Source organism: Canis aureus, chromosome 21 (genome assembly GCF_053574225.1).
Source record: "Canis aureus isolate CA01 chromosome 21, VMU_Caureus_v.1.0, whole genome shotgun sequence".
Lineage (NCBI taxonomy): Eukaryota > Metazoa > Chordata > Mammalia > Carnivora > Canidae > Canis > Canis aureus.
Genome location: NC_135631.1, coordinates 23,053,945 through 23,073,633, shown reverse-complemented (window position 1 = coordinate 23,073,633; position 19,689 = coordinate 23,053,945). Strand labels below are relative to the sequence as shown.

Here is a 19,689-nt window from a genome sequence, read left to right as displayed (position 1 = left end):
TGTTTTAAATTCAAACTTCTAAGGGCTCTGCACCTAAATGACACTTTCCAATGGCACTTTCAAAACCATTCGTTTTACAGGATGCCAGATCGAACTCTGCCCTTTAAATTCTCTTTACAGCAATTATTGCAGTTAATTTAATCACATGGTGTCTCTAACTGGTGATCTTATCACACAATGGAATGAATGAACTCATTCCAATCTGTGTTCATCAATGTCATAGCAGCAATCACTGTGTGCATAGAAAGTCTCTGAAAAAGACTTCTTTCCTCCATTCTCCTAAATTTCAGGACCTCCTGTAATCTTCTCCTTTGCCTCTTTTTATCCAGAGAGCAAAATCGAACTCTTACCTCACTTAACCAATTTCCCTTCCCAGCCAAGAAGGACTGTTAAAAACCTTGTTCTGTTGTGAAAGCTGGCTGCTGTGAAGGATATTGCTTTTGCCCCGGGTGACTTCCTAAGAATTACCTTTTAGCATTTACAATGATTCTGACTCACCACGCTTACAAATAAGTGTGATTTTTAACCCAGGCCTTAACTACTTCTAGCTGTTAATCTTCAATCATTCAATGCCATTCCCATATTCTTTAGGCATTTTTCCTATTTACTTAAGAAACAAATCACCACCTGTAGTCCCAATATGAAATAAAAACATGACCCTTAAACCAAACCCACAATATACGAAAGTGTGTATTATCACTTCTAATCTTTCATAATGCTTTCACACCCTGAGATTGTGGCTTTCCTATTTGTTCTCCTTTTTAATTTCTTCTGCCCACCTTTTACATAATAAAGGAGATTTTATTTGTTGCTTTATTCCCCTCTCCTACTCGCTGGGGGGACTTTTCTTGTTTCTCTTTTTTATTTGTTGAACATGTATCTTTTATTCTATTCCTTTTATCTTCCGTCTTGACTTATACTTTCTCTCTGGCACATATTCTCAGCATATGTGCTAGCTAGCACTTTTACTATTTTACATGAACCTTGAGCAGAATCACTTCTCTTTCTTCCATTGTTTGACTGACATTTCCTAGGGATCTTTTTTTAAAATATTTTATTTATTTATTTGAGAGAGAGAGAGAGAGAGGTGGGGAGGGAAGAAGGAGAAACAAGATGTCCCGCTGAGCGGGAAGCCCAATTGGAGGGGAGGGGCTCCAACCCTGGACTCTAGGATCATGACCTCATGAGCCAAGTCAAACCTACTGAGCCACCACCCTGCCTGCTATCCCACGGAGTTCTGGAATAACCGACGGTCACCAAGTCCTACCTGCCCTCTGGCTGCAGGAGTCAGCACTTGACCTGGCCCATCGTGGCACACCATTCCCCTGTCCACAGGGAATGTTCCAAGTTTGAGTTTCTTGACTCAGGCAGAGCTGCAAAGCCATCTTCCCTGCCACACAGAAGAACTCTGTCTCTGGTAGAAGAGAACGAAATCAACCAACATTCAAAGAGAAACGTAAAAAGCAGATATGAAAATCGAGCTCTGACAGAGAACTATCTACTGAAATAGTGAGTTTCAGTACCAGGATTCAGCAGTGCCTCCGATTCACCTTCAGCCTTTTGAGTCAGAAGGAGTGAACAAATTAGCTTTTTTTTTTAATTTCAGTTGTTTCAAGATGGGTTCTTTCATAATAGAATCTCAGCTGATACCATGTCTGACTAATAACAGAAGCTATACAGTCCTGTGAAATAAAAGGTTAACTTGGATGTGGAGGGGATGCAGGCTTCTCTGAGCAGGATTTCCTCCAGGATTGGCAAGCAGAAAGGATGCTGGTATATCCGTGTAGCTCGGAAGCTGTGTTGGTTCATGCACAATTTTTCCCCACACATTGTTTTAAAGCCACCAGGGCAAGCTCTCACAATGAGAATGTTCTAGAACCATATGAAAACCTTGGGGGAAAAGCTGAAAATCTGCAGAAGTTCATTCTTTAATGCAAAGGAAAAAAAGATGGCAGGGGTGGGGGATGGTGAGAGTGGGGCTGATTTAATGATCTCAAAAGCTATTCTTGGGGATCCCTGGGTGGCTCAGTGGTTTAGTGCCTGCCTTCGGCCCAGTGTGTGATCCTGGAGTCTCAGGATCAAGTCCCACATCGGGGTCCCTGCATGGAGCCTGCTTCTCCCTCTGCCTGTGTCTCTGCCTCTCTCTCTCTCTCTCTCTCTCTCTCTCTCTCTCTGTGTCTCTCATGAATAAATAAGTAAAATCTTAAAAAAAAAAAAAAAAAAAGTTGTTCTCATTTCGTTAAGTTGGCCAGGGGGCAGGTGTCATGAAGATACAAGAAATTTCCCCTGACATAAAACAACGGATTAATGAGGAAAGCTTCAGACTAAATCAGATTTTATATTTGCTGAAAATAGAGTCTTTTAGAAGCAACACCTCATAAGAACTACATCTTAAAGGAATTCTAAGGAAATAAAATGATTAACTAATGGTGATGCTCAGTGTGAACGCTGAGGAGAGCTAACTGTGCTAGCGTTTTTATTATTACTTTTACTTGTGCACTGGTGTCATGGTCCCATAAATATAGTAACATGAGGTGCTTTGCCTCAGCCTTGTTGATTCCATATGCCATACACACACACACACACACACACACACACATATTTAATGTATAGCATTTATATTTTATTTATATATACCTACACTCATTCTGAAAAGGATTGAGGACCATATACAAATTTACATAATAAGATGATTTGTGGAGAAAGGAGAGGAAAAGGAAGAAATATAAATATAAACAATTAACATTGAAGGATAAAGTTGAGACTAAAACAAAATGCATGTTTAAAGCCCAGTGTTTAAATAAAATCTTTAAAAAATGGGAGAGGGGGAATCCCTGGGTGGCTCAGCGGTTTGGCGCCTACCTTCAGCCCAGGGTGTGATCCTGGAGTCCCGGGATCAAGTCCCGTGTCAGGCTTCCTGCATGGAGCCTGCTTCTCCCTCTGCCTGTGTCTCTGCTTCTCTCTGTGTGTCTCTCATGAATAAATAAATAAAATCTTAAAAAAAAAAAAAAGCCCAGTGTTGGTGGATATACTGTTCAGATTTTGTGAAAAATCAGATGGCAGTTCCATAACAACTCAATTTATTAATATTACTATTCATCTCGTGCTGCCCACCTGGTTCTGTTGGCTTAGATAAAAAAAAAATAAGAATATAAACTCAGTAGAATTTAAATATTTTTACCCATTTGATTAACAAGAGGTACGGTAGACTTTTAGATCCATAAGTAAAGGAGTTTTATTTAGCTTTCACTTTTGGAGCTTAAGGATCCTGGTACATAATAGGTGCTCAATAAATATTTGTCAAATGAGTATTTTTTTAAAGACATTATATATCCTTAGGTCTTGAATTCTTAATTTATTTCCATTTTGTTTATTGAGTAGATTTTTCAACTTAAATTCATGTTTGCAAGGTACATATACATTTAACATGATAAAAATATTCAAATAGTGCAAAGGTGCATATCCTTGGAGTACTTCTTCCTTCTACTCTGTTCTCTCTTGGCTGCCTACTTCCTCTCTTTGGAGGAAACCAATTACCAAGGTCTTGTGCATCTCTCCACAGACAGTTATGCAAGTATACAAATATGTCTACGTACATTTATCTTGGACACAGAGATGTAGGACCAGATCCCTTTTCATGAAAGGACTTGTTGCTCCAGCTTCTATGAGTGCTGTCCATAGACACAGTCTTTAGCTGTCAGCCCCATTCAGAGATCATCTCTGCTATAGAGCTGCTTACCCAAGGCCATGATCTTCCCAGGGCAGCCCACATCTAATGACTCAAAGAGAAGGCTATTTCAGCCTGACACTGGCCATTTGTGATGGAACAATTTAATTCCAGAATTCTTTCTTCACAGGGTGACTTATCCCTCTGTTCAACACTGCTTCTGCACCCCCACCTGCCACAGGTAGGATTGCTAATAGTCCTGGTTTTCTGAGGACACAGGGGGTCTCCAGGATGCTGGATATCCAGTGCTACAATCAACATGCCCCAGGAAAACCAGGATAAATTGATCACCCTATCCACATGTGTTGATCCTAAGGATACCACCAAATCAACATTCTGTACACTAAACCTGATCTCCAGGTCTGTGTCCTGGGCTACTCAGCCTGTGACAGCAGCAAGAGTGGTCTGAGAAAGCAGGGTTAAAATAGAGATGGTGAGCTGAATCTCTTATCACCAAGCTGGCATCTAATGGTAGGTGGATCCAATAGCCCCTGATAAAAGGGGATGGTCCAACTGTGATAACCTTCACCGACTGTAGTTTGGGTTAATATACCAAGGAAGAGAAAACACTAGCACACACAGTTTTTCAGGCTTTTGAAAATTATGGATGTAGCAGTCATTATAAGGACAGTAGGATTGATGGCTACTGTGACCATCATTCTGGTAAAAGATAATAGAAGGCTGACAGCGATTAACAGGCAATTGGAAGCCAACAGTAAAGTTAGAGGCTCCCATGGCAGCCAAGAGACCCTCAACAGCTAGAGTAGAAGAGCCAGAAAAGCTGAAGAATAGGCTCAGGTTTTAATTATCAGAATATCTGAGATGCAAAGAATGTTCAGCTACCAACTTGGGCCAGTCTACCATCACAAGATCAAGGTTCTTGATGGGAAAGAACAGACCTGGGCATATTGGATAGGAAATCAGCATTGAGATCAGCATTAATGTCCCTGAAAATCTTTAATTCCCATATTCCCTGAATTTTCTGAGCCTGCAAAAGTCAATTCTGCTTCCTATTAAGAGCTAGCACTCCTGCTGGCCTCTCCCTCTCAAGACAGTATCCCCCAAGATCTACTCCCACCTCCCCCTCTTGGCCATGGAACCAGGATTAAGTTGTAGAATAATCCAGCCAAGGTTGTGCTATAAGAGAGGAAAGGGACCCTCAGGGAGCAATAATACCCAGCTACAGGTATAGGCAGGACCCAGGGCTGTGCTGTGGGATTCTAAGGACTTAAGGTGGGGTACCTGAGTGTCTCAGTCAGTTAAGCATCTGCCTTCAACTCAAGTCATGATCAAACCCCAGATTAGGCTCCCCACTCAGCGGGGAATCTACTTCTCCCTCTGTCCTTCACCCCATTCTCTCTCCTTCTCTCTCAAATAAGTAAATAAAATCTCTAAGGACATAAGGATGAGACATAAAGCTGGTTAGAGGAGAGTTAATTTATTTTCCTTGGCAAAAGAGGATATATCTAAGCGCTAGTAATTGTTAGATTCAGAGTCCGAGGTGACAATGATAGCTGGAGACCCAAAGTGTCATCATCATGACCCTCTGTTAGAGTGAAGTCAGAGGGAGCCAAGTTATAAATAGATTGTTGACCAAGTTCTGGCTCACTAAGGGCCCATAGGGCCCATGGACCCACCTACTGGTCATTTCTAAATATATTAAAATAGATGTAGTGGTACAACCCCCACATTGGATTCTTGGCCTGTGAAGTACAATCTATCAATCACAGTATAGAAGGCGAAGTAGAAATCATTAAAACTGCCACCTACCCCTGTTCAGCCCCCAGCCAAGATACTAAATAAAAAACAAATTAATATCCTTGGAGGAATAACAGAAATTAATGCTATCCTTAAGGATCTAAAAGAGGCAGGAGTGGAGATCCTTGTTTTATCTCCACTTAACTCCAGATTGAGTCCCTACAAAAATCAGGAGCATCTCTTGATGGATGACAATAGATTATCACAAATCCAACTGCAGTTATCATACCAGATGTAGCATCTTTGCTAGAGAAGATTAACATAGCCTCAGATACTATGGAGCCATTGATTTTTGTATCAGAAAAGAGGGTCAGAAAGAGTTTGTCTTCATGCACAATGGGCAATAGTTAGAGTTTTCCTCCAGGGCTGTGTTAGCTCTCACTTCCATAATATAGTCTAAAGAGATTTTGACTTTCTGTATATCGTACAAAACATATATTGATCCACTGCATTGATGTCATTATGCTAAATGAGCTGAAGGAGCAAGAAGTAGTAGCTTGGATGGGAGATAAACTAGATTCTGGGACTTGACACATGAGGAGAAAATTTAAAAGTCCAGTAGTTAGAGGTGTTCTAGGATATCTCATCTAAAGTGAAAGACAAATGATTACATCTTATGCTTTCTACTAAAAAGAAGAAGGCACAATGCCTAGCAGATTCCTTTGGGTTCTGGAGGCAACATGTTCCACACATGGAAATACTACTGTTCCCGTCTGTATACTGAGAGTCTTGGAAGGCTGCCAGCTAGGAGTGGGATCCAGAGCAGAAAATAATTCTACAGAATCTTTAGGTTGTGGTGCAGGCAGCCCCGGTGCTTGGGACACATGACCCAGAAGATCCCATGATATTGAGAATCTGTGGTGGAAAAGATGTCATGGGTAGTTTATGGCAAGTCTCATTGCAAGAGTTACAGTGCAACAAGTCCTGGACGTCTGCAGTGGAAAATTATTTGTCTTTTGAAAACTTTAGTGTGCTTTTGTAGAGTTGTAGAACTTGTCTGTGAGACAGCAATGGTGATGGTTAGTTTTATATGTCAACTAAGTCAGGCTATGGTGCCCAGATGTCTGGTCAGACGTCAGTCTAGATGTTTCTCTGAAAGATATTTCTTTTAGATGTGCTTAACATTTAAATCAGTAGACTTTGAGTAAAGCAGATTACCCTCCATAATGTGGGTGGACATCATCCAATTAGTGAAAGGCTTTAAAGGGAAAAATTGTGGTGCTCTGAGGAGGAAACAATACTGTCCCCAGACTGCTTTCCGTCTCAAGATTGCAATGTTAGTATTTCCTTGCATCTCCAGACTGCTGACCTGCTTTGCAGATTTTCTACTTGCCAGGCCCTCAGTCATGTGAATCAGGTTCCTTAAAATAAATCTATCTCTCTATATGTATGTGTATGTGTGTATGTGTGTATGTATAACATATATAATATATAACCGATATGTAACCAATGTACCCCTCCTATTGGTTCTGTTTCTCTGGAGAACCCTGACTAATATACCACATGACCATGCATCCAGAACACCTGTCATTGTGTGGGGTTTTTCAGATCCACCAAGTTGCAGTGCAGACAGGCCTAGCCACAATTCAAAAGAGAGCAGTGGAACACCTGGGGCCAGGCATGAGTTGGCCCAGAGGTCACAAGAAAGCTGCCAGAGGTTATACACTGAGTTGACCTGTAGGTTACATGGTGGATTCTGTACCACCAACTGACAGAGAAGAAAAAAGCCTGGACTTGCTTTATGCATGAGTCAACTCACTATATGGGTATAAGCCAAAAGTGGCCAGCAGCTGCACTCTATTTCCATCTAGGGGTGGCCTTGAAAGACAGTGGTGAGGCAAAAATTCTTTCAGTGGACAGAGTATGTAGTGATGAATGTGTCACCCACTTTGTATGGACAAAAGAAGTGGTCCGGCCTTAAAATATATACAGACTCATTGGCAGCCACAAATGGCCTGACTGGCTGATCAGATGCCTGGAAGGAGAAAGATAGGAAAATTGGGATCAAATTGGTTTGGAATGGAAGCATGAGGATAAACATGTGATATCAGGCATGAAGTGTGCAGATTTTTAAATCACATGTTAATGCCCACCAGAAGCACATGATAAAGAAAAAGCATGAAACAAGTAGACAGCATGACTCAGCCAGTAGATGTCATCCAGCCTCTAAGTCTCTCTGATTATACCTCCCACAAATTGTTTGATTAATTATTTAAGAATGAACAAATCCTCATTGGACCACACCCCTAGTAACTAAAACCAGCCACCAACTTTGGCATTCACAGCCAAGTTTTATGGAAATATTTGAAGACTCACAGCAGGAAACAGTAACCAAGGGACAGATCTAGAGGCTCTGATAGGATCATGACTCTTCATGGCTATGAGCTCATTCTTCTTCCATGCCTAGACTTGACCTGGAATTAAGTCTCCCTGGGCATTCAATACTAGGATGCATTTACCCAATGAGTATGGTGATATTGTCACCTTCAAATGAGCTACCGGTCACTTCGGATCCAGTGATCTTTCTTCATCCATGCCTACTTAGCAAGGACTCCAGCCAGTAGCCACACTGACACCCTCTCAAAGGAGCTCAAACTCACATCGTTGGAAGAAACCAACCTTCTCCCCTAAAGAAAGTTTATATAGCTGCCTTCACTGGGAAAACATGAGGGAGTCTAACTAGTATGGCTGCCCCAGCAAACTGTCATTTTTCTACTAAACTTTTACTACCATTTTATAGCAAAGACAGGGTACTCAGGTGGAAATATCCAAAAGGTAGCTGGAAAAAAAAGGTCTAAGCTTTGGAAAAAGAGTATCTGAAAGATCTCAACAGATCAGTGACTCACCCATTCATTCACTCATTCATTCATTTATTTAACAATATTTATTGATCACCTACTATATGTCGAGCATTCTGCAAGATGCTTGCGATTTTCAGTAAATAGGACAGAGCTGGTCTCTGTTGTCATGGTATTCAGAATCTGGTGAGATCATAGAAGGATTAATTGAAGCCATGAGTATAGGTGATCTTTCCAAAGGCAAGGAGAAAGATTGAGTTTTGGGGGGGCACATTCTAGAGTCTAAAAGAGAAAAAATAAACCAACGTGGGAAACAGAGAAAGAGGGAGTGGAAGAGTGGAAATCAGAAAAGCATAGCATCCAGTTTAAAATGTGAGAGTTTCAAAAGGAAAAGAGAAGGCAAAAGATCATCTGCTGTAGAAAAATCAAGAGTAAGATTGAGAAAAAATATATATAGCATGATGTTGTTAAGAATATGAACTTAAAAAAAGAATATGAACTTAATTTCTGAAAAATAAACTTTGGGTCCTGCCTCCTTCATTTACTGTGAATGTGACTTTGGTGGGCACTAAAATGCCTTCTTTAAGGGCTATATAAGTGAGATCACGTATGCAAAGTACTCAGTATACTGCTTAATAAATAGGGGTTTGTTTTTTTCTTCTGTTTTGGGGTTGGTTTTTTTTGACACCTTTGAATTTGGCAAAAAGGAGAATCAGTGTATTCTAAAAAATTTGCCTGAAGTCCTTAAACTTTAAAATCCAACAGGCTCTTCATAAGAAGTTCTAGCATCTGACTGTATCTCAGACCAACAGTCCTCCACTACACACCCCTCTGATAAGATGTAGGAAGAGGGGGCAATACAGGGGACATTTGTGATAATAATTTAAGGCCACCATTCAGCGCTCAGATGCCTCAACCTTATAGCTTAGAGGATGTGGTCAGTCACACAGCTGGAAATCGAAGCAAAGTATATATCCAGGTTCTCACAACTCAGAACTTAGGGCTGAACTGGACTCTGTCTCACACAGCCAGTGTAGAACAAGAATAAATCAAGCATGAGACTCACTCCAAGGTAGAAGGCCGCAAAATATTTTTCTCTTGCCCTTGCTTGGACCTTGGAGGCAGGGTATTGGGACAGAACTGTCAAAAGAAACAGTAGGGCCAGCATAGAAAGCACTGACAAACACAGATCCCAAAAGGGAGAGGGCTGCACTTGGGGAAGACTGGAAAATGAAAGCCTGATGTCGGAGGGTTAAAGATAAGCCCCTTTTCTGGGAACACTCAGAGAAATTCGGTGTGTAAGAACAGACACAGGGATTTCTGGTTGTCAACTTCAGCTCGAACTTAGACCAATTAGGTCCTGTTTGATGAGTTGGTTTCTCAAACAAGCAATCTGTCTCAGCTATTTCCCAGGACCTGACTTTCTCATGTTCCATAAGCAGAGAGGATCATCTGAGATGTCAGTGGAGAAGGCTCTACCTTCCAGTCTGCCCAGTCTGCAGATAATGATCTTGTCCAGAAGATTGCCAGGCAATTAAGAGCAGTTAGGGTTCCAAATCACACAGTCCTTATTCCAACTGGGGAAGGACCATTCTTTCTCTCTTTCTTTCTTTCTTTTTTTTTTTAAGATTTTATTTATTTATTCATGAGAGACACAAGAGGCAGAAACATAGGCAGAGGGAGAAGCAGGCTCCATGCAAGGAGCCCGATGTGGGACTCGATCCCAGGGTCTTGGGATCAAGCCCTGAGCCAAAGGCAGACGCTCAACCACTGAGCCACCCAGGCGTCCCATCTTTCTATGCCTTAGCTTAGGCAAATAGAACAAACACTAAAAGCCTCATTCTCTACCATGACACTTTCCTAAGACCCCCCTCCCATCCCAAATCTATTCTAGAGCATCTTCTACTGTGTTCCAGTTGGTCCTAGCTCTTATCCTAATGAACTAAGGGGGACTGGACCTTCCATTTCCGAAATGGCTTTACCAGCCCATGTTCACATGGCTGGATTTACCACTGGGCCTACCTTTGACCTACTGCGTGTGCATCTGTGCCAGCCAGGGCAGCAGAGGGGCAGGAGTGGAATTGCCAGAATGTTCACCCCAACAGAAAGGAAGAGGAACAAGTGTTTATAGTGATGTCTGGCTGGTAGATCTTAAAGATCCCAAAACTTAAGGCCCAATTACGTTAATCTACATATTAGCCTCATGGCCATACAATGAAATTTCAAGGAGAGTCCTTGCCAGGGCCACCTTCTGAGTATATTGATACCTGGTATAGGTCATTGGCTGGTCATGGGACAGTCCAGCCCATTACAGTGATAAAATGGATTTTTCTACAGATTTCCACCGTGAGATTTAAATTTAAATAAAAAATCTTGACATTAGGTTGCTGGGTCGTGAGGATAGGAATAAAACAAACATTGCATTTTAATTTTTGCTCATTCATTTGTTCAACATGTATTTGATGAGCATTTGCTGTGTGCTGGTTATGGTGCTAAGTACTGGAGATGCAGTGTAAGCAACACCAGTCAGGTTCCTGCCCTCCCAGAGTTGAAAGAAATTAGGCAAATCATCTTACAAGTAAATAAAAAAAGTGTAATGCTCCAAAACAGGTCTATGGGGTAGTATGAGAATGTAGGAGAAGGAAGTTTGACCTGGTTTTGGTGGGACTGATGGTGGCATTAAGGCATATCTTAAAGTTTAATTGCCAAGAACCCAGAGGCATTAACAGCTCATCTCACTGGTAGCCTTGGGAAAGCCTTCGTTATGGTGTCCTCCTCTATTCTTCTCAGGCTGCTCCGTGTTTCTTTCTGGGTGACAAGAGAAGACTGAAGTATCCACACAGGTTTGGGGGCACATTTGGATAAAGAAGCCATCCAAGTAAAGAACATGATTTTTTTGATTTACTAAATTCAAGGCTGACTATGCTCCTTGCTACTCTCTAAATGAACACCTATCAGCTAGAATCACAATACATCCATTCTATTCAATCTTTTTGACACATAATTGTGTCAAATTCGTATGGTTTGGGCTAACTGTATAGAGGCTTCAGAAAAAGAACTTTTAAGTACTGACACGAGAGAACAGGGCTGACCCTTAAAACCATGCGATGAGGAACCAGGCCCAAATGGTGTTTTTGCAATCCAAGGTTCAGGGAAACTCTGCAGTAACACAAAGGTGTAAAAGACCGCTAGACTGGGTCAGGAGGCTTTGGTTCTAACTCCAGTGAGACCATGAATATTTCCTCTTTGACTTCACCTAAGCTGCTTTCTGCCTCTGAAGCAATAGTTCGCCATCTGGGAAATGAGGGGTTTGACCTATAATGTTTAAAGTTCCAGCCCTTGAGACTCTTTTCTACTCCTTGCTACTGTAAGAGCAAGACTGAACAGTAACACATTTTTATAATCCCAGCTCCGAGTACAACTGTCTCTCATTTGCTGTGACTCCCTCTGTGGACAGGTGCAGACAAATGGCAACACGGCCCATACCTGTCCGCCCATCGCATGTGCTCCATGTGGACCAAGATAGGAATAGATGCACCTTTCTTGGTCAGATGATTTGTGAGTTAAGAACTCAGATTTGGATCCAAGTTAGCTGGCCTTAGCCATTTACTCCCTGTGTGACCTGGGTAGCTTATTTCAGCTCTCTGAGACTCTATTTGTCCATCTGTAAAGTGGGGATGACAATCATTGTGTCTCAGGGTTTCATGTGTCTGGCATGTGATAAATGGAGGTAAATAACTTTGTGGTTATGTGCTAAAATGCTGGATCCATACACCTGGGTTTGAATCCCACGTCCACCATTTATCAGCCTCACGTCCTTGGTCAGATTACTTACCTTGCCCTGAATTTCACTTCTCAATCTGTAAAATGGACATGATCATTACAGCGGTATGCATCAGGTGCAATAATCCATGAAGCACATCGAACAGTACCCAGCTCTTCTTAGAACTCAATAAATTTAGCTATTATTGTTATTCGGTGGTAGATAATACTTAGAGTACACATTACACATCAAAAATGCAAACATTGAGCAAGAAACCATTATTGAGAACATCATCCAAGGAGTCAGAAAAACGATTAACCTAACTACTAGCTAAAGCAGACACACATTAATTACTGAGCATTTTGTTTTTCACCCTTGATGAAAATAGAGACACTACTGCTCAGCCCTTAGAAGCTAAATCCAAAGGAATCAGACGCTTTCTGAAGTCCAGTTGGGCCAGTGGCTCGCACCATCTCCACTCTGCTCATCAACATGACCACGTGCCAGCCCGCAAACCCTCGAATCTCCTGACGGAAGAGCAAGTGGTAACCACACAGGGCTTAGGCCTGCCGAGAGTGAGGTCATGATTCAGGGCTTTGACTCCGTCAAACAGTGCTGACAAAGACACCCTGTTTTCCCTGACAGAACAGAATCATATTACTGCACACACAAGTGTCTCACACCTGGGAAAGATGAAATTACACTAAAGCTTAATCCTCCGAAACCAGCTCAACAAGAAGTCACTTAAACATTTAGGTTAGGAGTTGTCTCCTGGCAAAGAAAATATTGCAAGGCCACTGGGCAGTTTTGACTAATTAGAAGGGCCTGGCTTTGTCAGTGGAAATAATGTTTGATCCTTTATTCTCTTTATTAATTATACCTTGAGAGGTCTCAACACAGCCTCTTTTAAATGAACACACTTGGGTCTTCTGCACTCATCTTATTAAGGGAAGAAATCAGTCCCTCGGTGGTTACATAAGCCTATGAAAGCAAAGGACATTGATACCACATATTTCATTAAAAAGAAGTATATGAATTCATCCCTTTCAGCAAAACTGAGCCTTGCTTTGATGAGAGCTGGTGACAATTATTTACATGCTAGAAAGCACTCGCTTGGTTACAACCAAAACTGGCCAGACAGAAGTTTCACAGTCTTTATCTCTGGGCTTAAGTCAGAGAAGGCCAACATTTGGAAGGGTGTTGAGACAGAAATCTTCCAACGAGCTCCGCTGCACGCCTTCGCGGGGACACACACCTTCTCTGCCAGCGGCCTGTCCTGCAGGAAGGCTGATGACCAGCGTCACACAAAGAAGTCAAGAGGTTTTAGTTTGGAGTTTTATGGGAAGTTAAATCCATGGAATATCTACCAGTTGATCTTCCTACCAAATGCAAAACAATGCAGTGGTGCGGCAGGGGGATAGAGGGGGTGGTCAACCAACATTTTAAAACTTAACAATTTGGAATCAGATAATACAAAGCAAAATATTAAAATAAAAAATGGGGTGTGGGGCCCTGGGTGGCTCAGCGGTTGAGCATCTGCCTTCTGCCCAGGGTGTGATCCCAGGGTCCTGGGATCCAGCCCCACATCTGGCTCCCCACAGGGAGCCTGTTTCTCCCTCTGTCTATGTCTCTGCCTCTTTCTCTGTGTCTCTCGTGAATAAATGGATAGAATCTTTTTTAAAAAATTAAAATAAATAAAAAATAGGAAACACATGGCAAACACTCAAAAGACACCAAACTTACACAACAAAAAAATAAATGTTCATAATCTCTCTCTTCCCAGCTGTCCCCGTTTCCTTCCCAAGGGGCACCCAGGGTTACCAGCTTCTCATGATTCTTCCAGAAGCATTTAATCCATTCCCATTTCCCGAAACATGCATGCTCATACAGATGGTGAAAACCTAACCCAATATTCTCTATCTTGCTTTTCCCACTGTATGTGGAAGATTTTGGTGTATCAATAGGTATGGGACAGACTCGCTCTTTTTAAAGACAGCAAAGAATTCTACTGTGTAGTTGCCCCATAATGGATTTAACCAGTTTGTTAGTGAAAAAGATGTAGTCCCCCCCGCCCCAATCTCTCCCTATCACAAGCAATCTTGTAACATACATGTCCTGGTATGCACAACACCATATCCATGTGCGGATGTACTTGCCGAATGAATTCCTAGGAGTAGAATTGTCCGGGGGAAAAAATCCGTATGTGTGTAGTGTTGAGAGAATCTGCCCAATTATCTTCACAAAGGTTTTGCCAATTGACCCTCCTACCAACAGTGTCTCTACATGGCTGTTTCCCACACACTGGCTGGGCCAGTGTGTTACCAAACCTTTTGATCTTTGCCAAACCAACAGTGACAATTATATCTTACTTTTGTTTGCATTTGCATTTTTCTTTTAAGAAGGCAGAGCACCTTTATAAATGGCTTAGATGGCTTTGCTTTAAACTATCAGTTCATGTCCTTTGTCTCTTGATTTGTTGGTCTTTTTTCCCCCTTACTTTTAATTAATTTTTTTTTTATTTTGAAGATTTTTACTTATTTTTTATTTTTAAGTAATGTCAACACCCAACGTGGGACTCAAACTTACACCCTCGAGATCAGGAATCACATGCTCCACGGACTGAGCCAGCCAGGCACCCCTGCCCTTATTTTTTTTTAATTGACATATAACATTGCATTAGTTTCAGGTGTACAACATAATGATCCGGTATGTGTATATATTGTGAAATGGTCGCTGCAATAAGTCCAGGTAACATCCATCACCACACAGAACTCCCTTATTGATTTGTAAACACACTTAGTACATCGAGAAAAAGGACTGTGCTGTACAGTGCAAATATTTTATCCTCGTGTGCTGTTTGACTTTTGACTTTGTGTCATTTCCTTCCATGCACATTAAAAAACTTTTGTTTTGCATTGTTGAGTGTATCAAGCTATTCTTTAATGGTTTGGGTGGAGGGAAGTGGGGAGAGGCCACCAATATTCAACTGACCAAAGTCAAAACTGACCAGGGACCAAATTCCTCAAAATGACCCACATATTTATGTTTTCTCTGCTTCCCTTTCAAGCCCCATTTCTATAAATCCTCCCTGGCGCATTGAATTCCAGCCATATAAACTATCTGCATCTCCCAAAATAAATCATCTTACCAGCTTGTTTGTTTTATACATACAGATGATGGCATAGGCCTTTCTTTCTACATGGAATGTATGTCTTAATCCTGTCCTCTCCAATTCATCTGTTGGGCAAATTCCTGTTTGATACAAAGCAATTCAAATATCATCTCCTTTGTGAGATGCCTGTTTCATCATACCTGTACACAACTAGTTATGTAGCATTTTCTATGAGCCCCTCTGGCTCTGATTATACGGTTCAATTCATACCTTAAAAACACCAGTGATGTGGGCTCTCAAGCCAGGCTGGGTTCAAATCGTGCCTCTATTCCTTATTTGCCGTGTGACTGACCTTGAGCAAATTCTTTATCTGTAAAGCGGGGATGATAATAATACCTCACAGGATTACTTTGGGAATTAGATGGGTTAATCTTTGCAAAACTGTTAAATAGCACTTGTGTTGAGAACAGTACTTAATGCACAGAAAATGCTTACTAAATAAATAAAAACCTATTGAACCCAGTGCCTCTAAGCAACAGACAGTAAACCTGCAGAAGGCAGCTGTGCTCCAATTTATCTTCTTTCCTATCTTCCTTCCCAGACCTTGAAGATCTTGAAAGAAAGGGCCAGATGCCATGCTTTGCTCAACAAAGTCCTTCCACGAGAGATTGCTGTGGGAACATTCAAGGAGATAAGTGGAGTAGAACCAAGCGACGTCCTTGGGAACGTTTCCTGTAAAGATTTAAGTCAGTGGAAAAATACGGATTGTAGATACAATTCAAAAGTATCCTAGGAAGGGGAAATGACCCTCACATGGGGCCCTTTGAGCCTTGGAAGTCCTAGGCAGCTCTTATCAAACATATTAACATATACCCACAACAGTCCCAATTTGGAGGCAAAAACATTTGAAAGGCTCTTTCTAATTTGGCTTTCAAAATTATTTCCGACGGGTAACTTCTTTGATTCACACTCGTTACAACTTCTCAGCAATCGTTGGGTACAGAAGGAGAAATTTTAGGTCGGAAAATCCAATCCGCACGTTGTTTTTCATTGTAATGAGATCCTTATGAGTATCAACTTTCATAATTGATGAAGTTGACAGATGCTGTAATTTGCAGCGATGCCAGTCAACATTTTAAGATTCTGATTTCACAACTTCCAGAGTTTGGAAGCATAACATTTCTTTCTTTCTTTCTTCCTCTTTTTCCCCGGGTCGCAGGTATTTTAATTGGTTCTGCAAATGTTCTCGCTGCGAGCCCAGGTGCTGAGGCCCGTAGTGCCTAATGGGCAGAGCCACCCTGCTCGCTCCAGGCCCCGGGGGCAAGTGCGATCCAGCTTTATGCTGAACAGGGCAAGCTTATTTTCTCTGTTGAAACCAAGTATTTCTGTGGAGGATTAGTTGGATACAGCCTTCCTCGGGGAACCAGCTGTTTTTGTAAGTGAATGCTTAGTTCAATCAGGAGGTGTGGCTGGAGGGGAGACATTGTCCTTCTCATCTGTGAAAGGTCACCAGATGTAGGCCCTCATTTAAAAAACAGCTCAAAGTCTGTTTTTTAAAATATTTTATTTATTTATTCATGAGAGACACAGAGAGAGAAGCAGAGACACAGGCAGAGGGAGCCCGACGTGGGATTCGATCCCAGGACCCCGGGATCACGACCTGAGCCAAAGGCAGACGCTCAACCGCTGAACCCCCTGGGGGGGGACCCTCAGCTCAAAGTCTATTAACACTCAGCCCCAGATACAAGATCCAGGATCAAAACTACTGTTTTCTGTCACGAGCCAGTTCTTCTGGCACGAATGTCCCAGCTTCTTTGACACCTGCCTTAGAACCTTTTCTCTTTCATTCTCAGGTCCCCCTGGTGCCAGATGTCACCTATCACACCCCTGGGGACTGGCTGAAAGATCTTATCTTTGAACGAAGAGCAGGCAAAGGTAAAAACAGAGGTGAAAGACATCACTTAACCTGATCCAGGTGGTGGGAAAAGAATGCCAGAAGGGACGATCCAGCCAGACGTGAACATCATGTTTGGCAGGCAGTTAAATGAACCGCCCCGCGGTACAGGAGTAAGGATTGGTGTTTTGCACAACTCGAGGGGGCAACATTCACTCGCGGAGTCGTGCAATCTCGTGGGCCTGAGAGCAGTGGTCACCTGCCTCTTGTGTCCAGGGAAGGGAGACGCAGAACCGTCCAGGAGAGGGGACAGTACCCCAGCAACTGGCCCGTACGCTACGGGCATTCCCAAACAGCCCTTTGATTTCATGCCCAACTCTTGCTACACCTAAGATTTGCATAACCCCGTCCTGGGGAGATTTGGGGGGAAAACCAAGATTGAACCCTGGAACCCATGCCAAAGCCTTCAATCGCTGGAGACTGGGAAAAGGGCTTTTTTTTTTTTTTTTTTTTTCGTTTTAATCTAGTTTCTCTTTCCCAATAGCATTTAAAGGACCAACGTGTTCTGTTCTGCAGCCCTGGAACTCACAATTCATGGTAAGTCATTACCTGTGAGGACTTTATAAAGGTTATTGGAAGCTCAGCTTTACAGTAAATGGAGTATAATTTACACAATAAAATGCAGTCCCTTGCTTAATTACTTACCTCACCTATAGGGAGTTTTAACTCGTTTCTCCGGTCAAGGGTTTTACTTAGGGCCATAACTATGGAGCTGACATGGCTATGAAACACTTTTGAACCCCCCAGAATAAGACTTCTTGACTACACCTAGAGAGCAACTCGCCAAAAACAATGAATGGTGTTTCACAATCTGAGTAGGTGTACTTCATCTAGCTAACGTGTAAACAAAGGAGCGGTGAGTTAACAGCTCTGTAGTTGGGGGGGCGGGGGGGTGGCTCAAGAGCAAGCTCAGCTGCTGGAAACTCAGGGCAGCTTCACTCGAATCCTGTGACACTGCAGGATGTAGGCACAGCAAGGTGGCTTTGGGTCTGGACCAAGTGGGGGACAAAAGCCTCCTTTCTCTCTCTGGAGCTCACCCATGTCCATGAGGATGTGATGCCAAGAGGTGGGACTCCAGAGCGGACTCCGAATCCTTCCATGTAGTGTTTTGATTCCAGACTTTTTTTGTCTTCTGTTTAAAACCACCGGAGACTTGCAGGTAGTCCCAGGGAGGAGAAGATCAACGTTGCACTTCCACCTTGTCCTCTGGTTACCATCGGGGGGATTGCGTAGCAGGAGGCCAGCTTGACTTTAGGGAGCAGAACCACCCAGGCCCAACCAGACGAAGGAAAACAGAAACCTTGGAAGAAGAAAAATAATATTGGAAGGTACTAATGGAATCACTGGAAGAGTAATGATCCGCATGTCGATAGCTAGCACTTGCCCACGCTTGATTAAACGGGGACCGCAGAGCCTAGCAAGTTCTGACCCCCTCCCCAGCTGTTCTGGAAACCCCTGGCTGATGTGCCGTGGGCATTTGTTTTCTGTTCCAGCCTCTGTGTTGATGACATCCAGTTCCCAAGATCCCCTCCATGATCTCTGTGACAGTCCTGGTGTCTGGGCTCCGGCTGTCCCTTGCTGCTTCCGGAGCTGCTAACCCGAAAGGGGCCAACCTGGTGCTGGCTTTTCACCTGGGCCTTAGAGTATCCCAGGACTTACGGAGCCCCCTGTGAAGACAGCTCCTTCGGCTTCTCCTGCATCCCTTCTCTCTGGAAGACTTCAGACTGGACTCCCACCGGATCAGCCCGGTCCATGCGGGGACTGGTGTCTGAGACAGACACGATTCTCTTCTCTGCCTTTCCTTACCCCTTCTTCTCCTCCAGCCCTCCCTCCGCTCATGTCAATACATCAGAGTGAACCCCAATAATCTGCATTCTAATGAGTACCCACAGAGGCCAGATATGACCTGCTGAGAAGCAACACAGCGTGCATGAAAAGGCTGCATAGCCTGGTGGCTAAAGATGAGTCAGTCATATCTAGATCTGAATACAGGCTCTACCACTTACTATGTCCTCTCAGCAAGTGACTTAATCTCCATGACCCGGTCTCCTCGATTATCAAATGGAGCTAATAATAGGACTTAGCTCATAGGGTTGTGGTTAGAATTCCACGAGATCATTCATTTATGTATTCCTTACATAAATACTTTATTGAGGGCCTATATTGTTCCAAGCACTATTCTAGGTACTAAGGAAACAGCAGAGAAAACAAAAAAATACAAAACAAACCCAGACTTCTGTCCTCGTGGAGCTTAAATTCTGGTTGGGGAAATAAACAGTAAACAGAAAAATAATATAACGTTGGTTGTGATAAATTCTATAAAGCACAGAGCCTGGTTAGGGCATGGAGAGTGACAAGGGCTGAGATAGCACAGTCAGGAAAGGCCTCTCTGGGGGGGTAGCATACGAACACGATCGGGATGTAAGATATTTAGCCTAGATCAGACATGGAGTACTCAGTAAGTGAGACCATTCACAATAGTACTTTCCAGGTTCATGTTCTTGAGAAGCTCATAGACTATGTGCCTGGAAGTGTGACAGGCCATTTATTTTATTTTTAAAACTACGACTCTAAACA

At 42.6% G+C, this 19,689-nt stretch overlaps 1 protein-coding gene and 2 long non-coding RNA genes across 27 annotated transcripts in view; 1 reads left to right on the top strand and 2 right to left on the bottom strand.

Moving 5' to 3' along the window:
* LOC144292767 (uncharacterized) overlaps positions 1 to 8,462 on the bottom strand; it is a 35,950-nt gene extending 27,488 nt beyond the window's left edge. For 10 of the 15 annotated variants that reach the window (XR_013360101.1, XR_013360102.1, XR_013360100.1 and 7 more), the window contains exons 1-2: positions 8,385 to 8,462; positions 1,268 to 1,414 (exon numbers count right to left, since the gene is read on the bottom strand). Coding sequence is in view for 5 of the 15 variants with exons in the window: in XM_077863571.1 (XP_077719697.1) it covers positions 1,268 to 1,414; positions 8,385 to 8,454 (217 nt within the window). In the remaining 10 variants the exon portion in view is untranslated. Of the gene's footprint in view, positions 1 to 1,267; positions 1,415 to 1,523; positions 1,781 to 2,862; positions 2,995 to 3,596; positions 3,796 to 8,380 lie in introns of those variants that run through there. The other 5 variants (XR_013360106.1, XR_013360105.1, XR_013360107.1 and 2 more) reach the window with 5 other exon arrangements.
* LOC144292769 (uncharacterized) lies at positions 3,829 to 19,424 on the top strand. Of its 9 annotated transcripts, none has more exons than XR_013360115.1 (9): positions 3,844 to 3,908; positions 11,074 to 11,161; positions 15,760 to 15,904; positions 16,378 to 16,593; positions 17,012 to 17,093; positions 17,597 to 17,649; positions 17,860 to 17,968; positions 18,272 to 18,440; positions 18,606 to 19,424. It is a non-coding gene; the product is annotated as an uncharacterized LOC144292769 (long non-coding RNA). The 9 variants fall into 9 exon arrangements; XR_013360117.1 differs by having other exon boundaries at positions 3,844 to 4,198; positions 18,264 to 18,440; XR_013360118.1 differs by having other exon boundaries at positions 3,845 to 4,198; positions 15,760 to 15,853.
* The window catches only part of LOC144292768 (uncharacterized), a 46,488-nt gene continuing 44,814 nt past the window's right edge, over positions 18,016 to 19,689 (bottom strand). The window contains exon 6 of one of the 3 annotated variants that reach the window (XR_013360111.1): positions 18,016 to 18,412. This is a non-coding gene — a long non-coding RNA (uncharacterized LOC144292768). The remainder of the gene's footprint in view (positions 18,413 to 19,689) is intronic. The other 2 variants (XR_013360110.1, XR_013360109.1) reach the window with 2 other exon arrangements.